The 13,583-nt window shown below is 31.3% G+C and overlaps 1 protein-coding gene across 2 annotated transcripts in view; it reads left to right on the top strand.

Moving 5' to 3' along the window:
- LOC106470896 (probable glutamate--tRNA ligase, mitochondrial) overlaps positions 1-12,970 on the top strand; it is a 63,851-nt gene extending 50,881 nt beyond the window's left edge. For both annotated transcript variants that reach the window (XM_013931473.2, XM_022399534.1), the window contains exons 13-15: positions 3,545-3,650; positions 9,422-9,582; positions 10,078-12,970. In XM_013931473.2, the coding sequence (XP_013786927.1) occupies positions 3,545-3,650; positions 9,422-9,582; positions 10,078-10,203 (393 nt within the window). In that variant the 3' untranslated portion in view covers positions 10,204-12,970. The remainder of the gene's footprint in view (positions 1-3,544; positions 3,651-9,421; positions 9,583-10,077) is intronic.
- Positions 12,971-13,583: the final 613 nt, after the last annotated feature.

Genomic DNA, 13,583 nt, shown 5'->3' with positions numbered 1-13,583 from the left:
ATTCATGGATGACAACGCTAGACCTCATTGCTCTAGGGCAGTAAAGGCTTATTTAGAGAATGAATCCGTCAACACTCTTCCAGCAAGAAGTCCAGATCTCAACCCTATAGAGCATCTGTGGGACCAATTGGGTAGGCGAATACAGGCGAATAACGTTTTTGAGCTTTCACTGACAATACTTATTAAAGATAATTTTAAGCATGAAAACTGTCCATATTTTGATGTCATGATATGTAAATTAAAAATTGTTATTTTACGGTGATAATCTTGTTTTCTTGTGCCCAATGCATAATTTCATTTGATAAACACGTTTAGATTGAATGGTAATTTATAATCAGTCACAAGAACGTCGATTCTGAATCACTTGAAAAAAACACGGGGGTGCTTAACTTTTTTCCAGGTGTATATATAGATGTACATTTGTGCTGTTACAGCTGTTTGTGTCTAAACTCAAATGCTGTGAACAGTATCTAGATCTGTCATCAGGTATGAATCTCTATCTTTACATTTGTGAATCCAGTTTCATACATCAAAAGTTGGGGAAGAAAAATTTGCCACTTTAGCCATTTTCCATACACTAGTAAATATGTTTGATGTAAGCAACATATTTTCTACACAATTTGTGTTTTGTACATCTCTTATTTTTTGTTTTTACTTTTTTTATATTTAAGTTATAAACACAACATAGATATCTTGTTTGTTTGCTAACTTATTTAAATAACATGCATTACAACATTGCACAGAACCTTGCTAAATATTTAATGTGTGCCATTGTATGGAGAATTAATTACACTGTAATGTTCCATAGCCCATGCTGTCCTTGAAATAACTTCTTCCACTAGGTTAAAATCGTTTGATGGCCATGGTTATGCACTTTTGTCTGACATCACAATTTTCACTATAAGAAGCTTCTTTACAGCACATTTAGGTCAACCTTAGACCACATGCATCTTGATAAACTTTCCATAGTAGATTCCACTACACATTGTATATGGATGATGGTTTCCAAGACTATCTAAACAAGTCAGATACACAGAATTCCTTGGATGCACTGTTAGATGAATTCATAGGTATGTTAAAGAAGGGAATAGCATGAACACCAGTTTTGTCCTCCATGACTTATATAATTACTGCTGTAGAATTAGACTTTTGAATTGATACTTTATCCTGATGTAATCATAACTTTTTTGGCTTCCTGACCATCTCATATAATCAGTGGTAAACATGAACTCTGATGAAAAATGTACTCTACATTCTCTATATCATATTGAAAATTCTTATTGACTCATAGTCCTTAGTAAGTCACCTGTTTCTGGTTGTAGGTAGTTCAAGAACAATGATGAAGCCTGAGGAAGAACTTACACTACATTCCTTATATCATGTTAAAAGTTCTTATTGACCCATGGTCATTAGTAAGTCATCTGTTCAGGGTATTTTTCATACAGCTTTTTGCAGTTTGTCTGGGAAGTATCTTGTGGCTTTTGCTTCTTTTCATGAGCAAGATCTCCGTAAACTATCTTCTACACAGCTGATATGAGTAATTTGTTAGCAACCACTTTCTGGTTGAATTGAAAAGGTGTCCTGGACGACCAGTCAACAAATTGGAAATGGTAGTGGCAAGCTTGCATGAGATGGATGCTGTTTAGATGGTTTTATGTTCTATATAGTGGGTGTGTCGATCTTCTCTTGTTGATGTAATTCCTATTATGTTATAGATAGTATTTTCTTAAATTGTTGTGCCCTTGATTTTGCATAACTACATTGTTTTTGCTATAGTAATATCCTTTCTTGGAAAGAGCTAAAACAAAATCCTTTAGTCTTAAGTTTATCCATGGTGACATTTCTGTATTGAATTTAACAAAAAATAGATGCTAAACATATTACCAGTGATGTCTCTATTTGTATCTTAAACTGTATTAGCATATGTGTATCATTCTCATAAAGTGCTTCAAACCTTACTGACACAATATTTACTGGAGTGCATTAGAGTTAAGTGTAATGTCATGGTTCTATTATTGCATTCTTTATTCTTAGAGCTCAATGTATGTATTAGAATGCACCAATACGTTTGGGTTGACTCTTCACACAAATGATCATAGTTAAAATCTTTCACTCAGAAAAGAAATGAAAGTACACTAAGCATTATAAGTGAAAATATACTTGCATTGCACTGCAGTTACTAAATTACATGATCTGTTGATACAACAGTTGACATTCTGCTAACAAAGGTGGGTGTCAACAAGGGTTGAAAATAACCCATATCAGCTTTTCATGAACATTAACAAAAAATGTATTGAAAGATTTGATAGATCATAACACCCAAGATGGTTGCAAATTCCATATGTCAGAGTATTTTTCTGTGTTTATTACTTATGAAATAGTTACAGAAAGAGTTTTATATTTATTAGCAAACTAGCTGAATTCCCATCCAAAAATTAAATCTAAATAAATGTTTTATGGACATGTTTTCTAAAAATCATTTATATTATAGTAACTATATATTTGTAAAGCATTTATCATTTTTCTTGTATTTTATGAAAACAAAATTTTTTGTGCATATTTGGCATTTTTTATAAGTAGTCCTTGATTAGAATTTTGACTTGTGTATGTTATGTTCAACTCTGCTTCTTGATAAAGCCTTGTAGATTTAACTATATGTAAAAAGTGGTTGTCAAAGAAATATTCCTACATGATCAAATGTATGACTCTGCAATTCATTAATTGTTATGGCAAAAAAATTGAAGGTAAAGAGAAAATGCACAAAGGTATAACTTTCATAAAAAAATAGTTTATAAAACTTTTGACTAAATATTTAAAAATATCTTAATAATGTAGTTTAGCGCCATCTATTGGTTTGAAAATATATTTAAGTTTTGTTTGACACAGACAGGCCCTGGTGTTTATATGTAATATGATTCATGATTTAATTTAAAATTGCATTAATATATTTCTGAATATTCAAAGAGATTGCTGTAAGAATGATTATAAGTATTTAAAAAAATAAATATAAAAAAAGGTAACGTAAAATCTTGACTCAACTGTGAATTGAATGCGAGGCTTCCACATGATAGTCAAGCATAATAAACGCTGTGACACTCAGTCTTTGTAATTGAATGTTAACAAATAATTGAAATCCCTTACTGAAACTATGATGTTATATTGTATGATCTTGCTCTAAACATAATTTAAAAATGAAAAAATGTTATAAAAAATCCCAAATCAACTGGTATTTGAATGCAAGACTTCTGCTTGAGACTAGCTGCTGAGCCAATTCAAACTTCACCAACAGAGAGTGGCTTTTGTTGTGTCATGGACAATTTATATATATATATATATGTGTGTGTGGCATGTTTTAAATCTGTAATATCTTTATTCAATTCTTACAACGAAGATGGAGTTTTCTTTTAGCAGTGGCTCAGACTTCATTTTATAATGAGATGATAGTGAAGACATTGTACGTGATTCAGATGTTATCAGTAAAATATGTGTACTTCATTATGAACAGTGATACTGTTTTAAGCTCAAAATTATTCATCTGTTGTAGGATCGTATGGACTCCATTTATGATCTTTTGTCTCCTCATATGAATTACCTTTGGGTTACACCAACAGTAAATGCAGAAATTTTTAGAGAACTTGGAACAGACAGTGGTAGGTATAATCAAATTCTGTTTTCAACATTGTTTTACTAGATGGTGTTATGTATTAATTGTTTTTTATGTTATTAGTCCTGCTGTTATGTATTGTAAATGAATAAAAAAAAGGCACTCTTTTGATTAATACATATATTTTTCATTCATCAATTCCATGTTTCACCAATACTTTGCAAACACTATTTTTGCTTAATTTTCCATTCAGCTCCAAATGACGTTGAATTTAATGTTTCTGGATAATTTGTAAACAAACTGTATCTAAGTTGTATATATTATTGTGTTTGAAATAAATCATTTGTTTTTGATGACTAAATTTTTACCTTTCATAGGCAGAGAATATTGTTTTAACTCTTTGTGACACTATTATTCAGCTTATCTCTTAGTGGCCAATTATTTTACCAGTGTTATATCAAAATCTAAGTTTAGAAATTTCTTCAACAAGGTTCTACTTACCTTTGTGAAGGTACTGAGGGTTAGTGTGCATAGTAGTAAATATCAATACTTGTGTTTAGATAAATTAATTACAGATTTACTTTGACAGGTATTAACTTTATTCAAATATTTATGACTGAGAATTCTTTGTATTAAAAAAAAAGCTTGTAATCTGTAATTATTTAGCATATACGTAGAATCTCAACTTAATATTAGATCTCAAATAATAAGCTTTGAACAGCTTACAAGTAATAAAAAATCATATTAGGTGTATACTGGTATTTATATCAGACTAATAGTATTTCTTGGAATAAGGAATGGTCCTGCAGAACTGTTGGGCTTATTATATGTAATAATAACTTCTGATCAGAGTAAGTCACGTATTAAGAGCACAACTAAAAATTAATTTGGCCACCAGTATAGGTAATTAAATATCCTTTTATTACATATATTAGCAGAAACCTGCAAAACATTTGCAGTCAAATTAGTATTTCATTACAACAGTACTTCTTTAAATACAGGATTTCTAGAATAATACAAAAGAATTCTAATTGCAGACACTAAAATCTGCAAGTCCACTTGTCTCAGGTCAAACATTAGTTAAGCCTTTATTAAGTACGGTCTATATTCGATAAAGAGATAAATTATCACTGTAACTTGTTTACGTTTCTTGATTTAGTTTAGTTAGGGCTAAACTTTACTGTACTTAATACTGTCAATAAATAAACTTATAATGTTATTCTGCAACTTAACGTTAGACCTTTTTTAAAACTATGATAAACTTATAACATGTTGTTCTACAAAACATCTACTAAAGTATATTTACATCTGCCTTTTGTTTACATCCATTGAAATGAAGTGCACACACATGTGCATTTAGATAGTATGATAAGTATGCATTTTCAGAACAGACAAAAATTGAGTATTATAATAGATACTTTTAAAGATTAAAATGCAATGTTTCATCAGTTGGGTATCTTAGGTTATTCATAACACAAGGCCTGGCGTGACCTGATGGTTAGGGCACTTGACTCACAACCTGCATGCCAGGAGTTTGAATCCCATCACCAAACCTGCTTGCTCATTCATCCATGGGGGCATTGTAATCTGATGGTCAATCCCATTTTTCATTGACAAAAAAGTAGTCCAAGAGTTGATGATGGATTGGGTTGACTAGCTGCCTTCCCTGTAGTTTATGACTTCTAAATTAGAGATGGCTTGTGCAGATAGCCCTTGAGTAGCTTTGTGCAAAGCCCATAAATTCATAAAATATTAAAGGGACAAAAAGGAGCTTATTAGCCCATCAAGGATGTCCCTTCTAGCTCCTAACTATAACCACCCCTTACTACTCGTGTATTTATCCAGTCTTTTCTTGAACTCAATTTTCTGCCTTCAACACCCTTGAAGGCAGCTAATTCCACCCTGTTTGAAAAGTAAAACTGTCTAAACTGCAGATGACTCATACACTGTCAGAAAATATGAATGTTCTGTATGCATATCAATTTTTCCCTAAATGCTTCCCACATCTGTTCAAGATCCCCTCCCAACTCTTTAGTCCAATCTACAGAAGCCAGATCATGTCTCATTCCATCAAACTTGGGAATCAGGGTACTATTCTTCTTCAATTCTACATGTAGTAAAATCCCAAACCTAATAGTGCAATGCTTGCTTGTACTTAAATGCTCACCAACTCTGTTTAAAATATTTGCATTAGATGCTAATATTAAATCTAATATAGCTTCCTCTCTTGTAGGTTCCATCACCAGTTGGTGTATAAAAGTATCATGAAGAATTTCCAAAAACCTATCCCCCTCACTGTCAGACTCAATTTTCCCAATTGTAGTTAAAATCTCCCATAATAACAACTTTTTCAGCTACCATTCTGATCTCATTATACAATTTCTCATTAACTTCCACATTCTGGCCTGGTGGTCTATAACAAATCCCAGTTACAAGACTTTTCCCTTTATATCCACTAACACTAACCCAAACTGACTCAATCTCAGTGCTGTTTCTCTAATATGTTCTAACTCAACAGGATGCAATTCACTCCTTAAATATAAAACTACTCCTTCTCTCTCTTTTCAATACTCTATCTCTAGTAAATAGTCTGTAGCCTGGTATTTCAAATCATTTCTCTCATCAAAATTCTTCAAATCCAACCAAGTCTCAGTGATGCACATAATATCAAAATCCTAAGTTTCCACAACTGCTTTGAACTCATCAGTTTTATTTCTAATGATTCTAGCATTACAATAGTAACAATTAATCATAGATTTTAAAATATGTTTGTTTTAATGCCTGTTATACATGTTTTCCCATTTATTATATTTCCTATTTTACTAATATCATAGCCCTCACCTCTGTCTAGCCCTAGTTTAAATCTACCACTACAGCTGAGTTAATAGCTCTTGCTAACATGCTAGCCCCTGCCTTGATTAAGTGTAAGCCATCCATTCCAAAAAGATTAATAACTTTCCCATTAGAATTAACCCACAAATCAAACCAGCCTATTTGCTCATCTCTATATATATTGATCTTAGCCTGGCATTCAATCTTAGTGACCTACTTAGTATCTCATCTACACAATTTATTCTTGGCAATATCCCTCACAAAATCAAGCTATGACCCCTTTCTTTAAATGCCCTTATCAATGATTTATATTTATCAATAAGCTCCTCAGATCTATCTTTCTTTATATCATAAGTCCCAAAATGTACCACAAAAACTGCATTGCTACTAGCACCCTTAACTTTCTCTCTGTTTCTATCAGCTATTATCCTGTACCTCTGCTCCTGGATAGCATAAGCATATTCTTTTGCTCCTATTTACTCCACTTACTACTCTATCTGCATGTCCATCTAGAGAGTCACCAACAACAATAACTTCCCTAACCTTCACATTATCATCCCTTATGATTTCATCTGTTTCCTTACCTGCTCCCCCTCATCACTAGCAAGTGCTTGAAACCAGTTGCTTAACCTAAACCCAAACCCATCCTTGCCCCTAAATGCATTTTTTTCCATGCTTTTAGCACTATTTCCTTTCTTAGCTCCGTTGAAATCCTGTTTGCCAACTGTACCTTTTGCATGTAGAAGTTTAAATTCTTCACTAAGCCCTGCCACAGCTTTACACAATTTACATTTCTCTCTTTTCAACTCTGCAACTCTACCAAAATAACCCTCCAACTTCTCCTCTAACCTGCATACCCTGCAAATAAATTGTACATCCTGGCTACTAGCCTCCCTAAAAGTATACTTTAACCTCAAAAACAAACATAAACACAAATTCTAAGCTAGCAATGCAAATCAAAATCAATCTTTATAAAACAAATTTGTTAATTAATGACAAAATAGAATAAACATAATTATGTAGTAAGTACTCTACCAATATTATTAATGAAAGGAAGAATAAATGAACAAAATGGCATAACAATGCATTTTACCAAAGAAACTCCATACGCCTCCCCTCACTGTATAACTTGGTAAGTATGGCAGAATGTTTTGTAAAAGGTCTATTAGGTTCTATACATCAACTTTTTCATGGTACAAACATAAAACAATAAATAAAAAATGATAAAATACCTGAAAGCTTTTACCACCAGTCTTAACACCAGTCTATATATACAAGCATGCTTGATATGCAAAGCTTTACAAAAATTTATCCTATTAAGATTTGTAGTGTATTAAAATTCTAGCTGAAATAAATGTGTATCACCAACTTGTTGGCTAAAGGTACCTCCTGTTAGGATTCCTTGTATTTGTTTCAAGACATATTGGCTAAATTGCATAAAATTAATGGCTTTTAAGAAATATAATCATATCAGTTAGAACTGGAAGGTCTGGTTTTGGCTCTTAATATAATATGTATAGTACAGTTTAAACTTTTTAAAGTGATTTTTCATATATATATTCAATATATACAATGCTTAAATTGAGGGTGGTGAGGGGTATGCTATTCCTCCTATTAACAGAAAAAAAAAGAATCGTTCCCTTGTTATTGATAAAAAAACAAACTCTGAGTGCCAAATATGTAAGTGTGAAAACATAACATCTGTGAGTAGATTTCATAAGTTCCCGTTCTTAATTTTTTTACAACTTGAGTGCTGAATATAAATATTTAAATTTGTTGATCTTTATTGGTTAATGCAGCAGTGTATTACTGTTACTTACACTTACAAAATTAATAAAAAATAAGATAAAATATTAATGACGTGGCTAGAGAAAATGTCAAATAATAAGTAGTTAAAAAACTGTTGTCCTACCAGCTTTTGGTAGCTCAGCAACGTACAAACAAGTATCAGCCATTGCTAGTTTACCTGATGAGGTCGGATTTACAATGCTCAAATCAGGGGTTCAATTCCCTTCGGTGGACACAGCATATAGCCCAATGTGGCTTTGCTATAACAAAACACACACACCTGATGAGGTATTCATGTGTTTATGTTACTGTTGCATCATTTCAGAGATGTTCTGTACTTTGTTTTAATTCAGAAAAAAAGAACATTGTTCAAAGCATTTTGTTTCCTACGCCAATGATTTAAAACAAAGTTACATACCAGTGATACTAAATATTTCATGATGTATATAATCAATCTGATTGAAATCTGGAACTTGGCACACATTTACAATAACTAACTAGTTCTGAACTAAAGCATAGTTTGTTAATTTTGTTAGTTAAATAATACAACTAATCATTAATATGTATTTTATTTTTGATTTTGAAATCTTCAAAAAATTTAAAGGATTTAATGCCAAGAAATGACTTAAGTTCCTTTGTTTTTAATTCCCTTTTAAATATGGCTTCAGAAACTTAACTCTTTGACTGTGGCTGGGAGGTATATTCCCCAGTGCATTGAAAAATATATGTCCCAGCTGCAATGAATGAGTTAAAATTGGATATGTCTATAACAAGGGCTGTGGATTTCACTAAATTTTCAAATTTTGTTGAAATTGATATTTTTCTTTTGTAGGATAATCTTTGGCTTTCCATCTTTTCAAGATATTCTAAATATTCTCATTGCACAAATACACTTGTTCATGCAGTTACTATTACTGTACCATAAGTTTTTGCAATTATATTTCTGGAACATGAAATCTAAGTAATTATTTTAATTAACGTGTACAAGACACCTATAAATGGTTTTTTTTTAATTATGTTCCTAAAGAAATAAAAGTTGACTATCTTCACCCTTGGAAAAAAAGTTTACTGCACTGTCCCTTACACTTACTACATCGTAAGTTTATCATTAATATATTATTTTGTAGTTTATTTAATTGAGTAGAATTGAAATGATGTGCTATTAGACATATTACAAAATTTTCCTTTTTTTTTTAGAAAAAGTTGTACCAATGCTTCTGTCAAGACTCGAGCTTCTTAAAGAGTCAGAATTTACAAGACAAGAACTTACTTCTGTTCTGAAAGATGTGAGCAACCAGATTGGACTGAAATATAACCTATATATGAAGTTTCTTCGATCAGTTCTCAGTAATTTAAAGGTAGATAGTCTTATTGTTTCATATTTTAAAGATACTAAATGAACTCTACGATAAACAAATTAAAGAAGAATTAAAACTGATGATAACTTAGCTTTGATAGTGCAGAACCATTGTTATAACATAATATGAATCACCCCTCATTTTGATGCATTAGAGACATCTCATGATGTAGTGCTATAGTATTAAAGATATAAGTTATTCTTTAACTGTTCTTTGTAATATACATTTTAAATACAAGTATTGAAGAGGTGGTCTTTAGTAACTTTTATATTTACTTCAAACTTTTTATTTCTTCTCTGCCACCTGTAGTCATGCAGCTTTAATGTGTTTATTGCTAACTTAAAGATCGAAGTTATTTTTTTTTATAACAATTATGTAACCAATTGGTCTATATCTGTTTCTACATTGCTTTATGATAATTATTGGGAAACAGGATAAAATACATCTAAACTTGGATAATCTGATGTTTTAGAAAATGTTTGTTATTTATATCAGGAGGGTCCTGCTGTTGTAGAAATGATGGAAATGTTAGGAAAAGAGACCTGTATCTTACGCCTACAAGATGTACTTGGTGTTGCAAGAGAAAACAACAAGAAGCATTCATACCATGGTCCTGATTAAAAAAATAAAACATGTAGAGATGACAAACTGACATGATGGATATACTTAGAATAAGATACATAGTATTGATATAATATAATCATTGATCATCAGATAGTTGTGAGATAACAAACACAATGCACTGAAATTAGTTAATGTCTGTTTGTCCAAAGACAGGAGGATGCTACTGTTATGGAAATTATGGAGCTTGTTATTAAATCATTTCCAAACTCTTTGTGACTTTTAAACAAAAGTATAGATACTAATGGAAAGTTACTATTCTCTAGGCTGGTAGTTAAACTTGAATATTTTGACATGGTTTCTTCTAGTTAATAAAAAAACATCATCTGTAGATAATGTTTTAAATGTTGCAATTAAATTAATATAATTATTTTTCACACTCCAATTGTATTACATTCAGTGTAATTTTGTATATTACTTTCTTAGTGCGTACACCTCTTTTAAAGGTTAAAATAAATAATTTGTAATAAAATGCTTGTTTACAAACAAATTACAGGCAAACACTATCAAGAACTGGTTTATTGTTATTTTAAAAAAGAAATACAGGGAATCTTGTACATATTTGTATTGGTCACTGGCAGATTTAAGGGGCCTATAAAGACCTACTCAAACTCCCTTGGCTCTGCTGTAGTACAAGACATTGAAAAGGAGAAAAGCCAATCAAATTTTTTTTCATCGTGTTGGCCTATATGAAAATATTCATTATTGCTTCTGCAACCTTTTACCAATAATTTTCTCTCTTCCTGTTGATATATCCTGAAGTTTGTATTTTCTTGTTAGATAACTTGCAGTGACAAATATTTATAAATAAATAATGAAATGAAATGTAGTCCTTATGCAGTGTTTACTGAAGAGAGAACTGCTTACTAACAGCTAAAGCTGCTATCTCTTAATGAGTTTAAGAGTTGCAATGTCTATTGAATTCAGTAGAAACAATGCAACTCTGACCACTTTACATCTAATATAAATTTAACATTTAATTTCATGCATCCCCCCTAATGGCCTGGATTTATCAATGCTGTTCATCATTATATGGTATATTATTTAAAGCAATATGTGTATTTCACTTAGTCATGAGTTTTAAATTTAGAGTTAAATTTTATAACCATGTATCATTGTTATCACTGAAGCAAAGAATGTGATATTGCCTATTCATTTGCATTAAATTTTAGCTTCGGTTGTCCATAAGTCATGCCTTTAATATGAAAAGAACTCATGAAATTGTATAGATCCATAAAGTTTGATGCTTGTTGTAAGTCGCATACCTCAATATGTCATCCACATTACACAGACAACATACATGTATTTCATAGTGATGTATTACATGTGATGTTACACTTGCATTGGAATTCTTCATCAAATCAAAATGATATTTCTGTATTGTTGCATCAAATTTAAGGACAATAAGGGATTTTTTGGTCCATCTAGGCCATCCAATTTATTAAACTGAACTTTAAAGTACAAACTTCAACCCAGACCTCCTCATTCACATATTTACCAAGTGTTCTCATAAACTCCCTTAAACTTATTGCATCCACTACATCTGAAGACAACCTATTTCAGACACAAACTATCTTAGCTGAAGATGACTCCTACTCTGCCAAAATTTATACATGTGTTCCCTAGTCCTACAGTTCTTAGAATTAAATATGAAAAACAATGATGAATCAAGTTTCCTTAAATATCTTAAACACTTCAATCGGATCCCCTTCAACTCTTCTTTTTTTTAAATAAAACAATTTTAGATATCTTAATTTGTCTTGGTATGACTACCTTTCCATCCCAGATATAATTTTAGTAGCCCTTCTCTGATTCCCTTTTAACAATTAAATTGCCTTCCTAAGTTAAAGAGCCCAAGGCTGAACATAATAATTAGTAACCTGCACAATGAAATTATAACCTCTTTAGGCTTATATTTAATGTTTTTGTAGACACGACATAAAATCCTATTTGCCTTCTGTTCATGCACCACTAGTAATAACACATTGCTTGGATGGCTTAAAACACTGGTCACAAAGAACACCAATATCATTTCATAAGTTATCCCTATCAAAATTTAAGTTATAAATTATGATAATCCATATGCATCACCTTGCATTTATTACAGTTAAAATCCATTTGCCATTTATTTGTCCAACTCACCAAATAATCTAAATCCTTTTGTAAGGCATCCTTCTCACAGCCAGCAACACCCAAGACCTTAATATCATCAACAAATTTAAATTATCTTTTGACCATTTTTCATCTATGTCATTGATGCAAATCAAAAGAGTAAAGGTCCTAACACTGGCTCTGAGGTACCCACTTATAACAGTAATCCATTTTGGCTGAACTTCATTTACAACAACACTTTGCTTTCTTTCATCCAGTCATTTTTGTATCTAATGTGTCAAGTTACCCCACACCTATAGAGATATTAGTTTTAACAAATCTTTTTGTGCTAAATACTTTCTGAAAATCCAGATGAACCAAATCCACACTCACACCTTCGATACATAAGCAGTAAACTCTTTAAAGAATGTCAAAAGATTAGTAAGGACAGATTTTTCCCTATTGAAACCATGTGGGCTATCCAATGAAATTTTGTACTTTGTTAAACAAGTTTGCTAAGCATGTGTTTTATCAGACCTTCAAAAACTTTTCCAACCTATGATGTCAAACTAATAGGTGTATAATTAATGGAACAATTTTTGTCACCTCTCTTGCAAAGAAGAATAACATTAGCCAACTTCTAATCTTCTGGCACTTGTCTACTATTCAAAGACTTGCAAAATAGTAGCAAATGACTCACATATCCAATTCCTAACCACTTTAAAAACCCTATGGGGAAATATGTGGCCCTGAAGCCTCATGTTTTAAACTTTTCAGTTTTTTCTTAAACTCATAATTAATGTGATCATCTTTTTTTTTATCTTTTTTCTACTTAGCAACTGTTCAAAATGAGGAATATTGCTTTAATCTTCATTACTAATAATTGAAAAAAAAGTAGAACTAAATAAATCATGCATCTCATAATCATCCAAAATGAGCCTTCCTTTATCATTCCTCATAGGTCCCATTTTCGTTCTAACATTTTACTTAATCTCAATGTACTTAAAGAATTCCTTACTATTAATTTCCTATTTGACTAACTCCCTTGATGTTCTATAGGTCTGTAAATCTCCCATTATAGCAGTCAACTTAAAATTCTTACTTTTATAATGTTTTCTTTAATTTTATCTCGTATACTCTTTGTGAGGAACATGTCTATCTTGCATATTTAAAATTATTTTAAAAAATTTATTGCATTTGATTGATCTTTACAATTAATTTAGTTGTCCAGTTCACAACTTATAATTCATATGTAGAATTATACAGGGACTTTTCTCTATGTTAAAGTA

The sequence above is a fragment of the Limulus polyphemus genome, unplaced genomic scaffold (genome assembly GCF_000517525.1).
Source record: "Limulus polyphemus unplaced genomic scaffold, Limulus_polyphemus-2.1.2 Scaffold4276, whole genome shotgun sequence".
NCBI lineage: Eukaryota > Metazoa > Arthropoda > Merostomata > Xiphosura > Limulidae > Limulus > Limulus polyphemus.
Note: the sequence above shows the minus strand (reverse complement) of the source record. Positions and strands in the feature narration are given on the sequence as shown.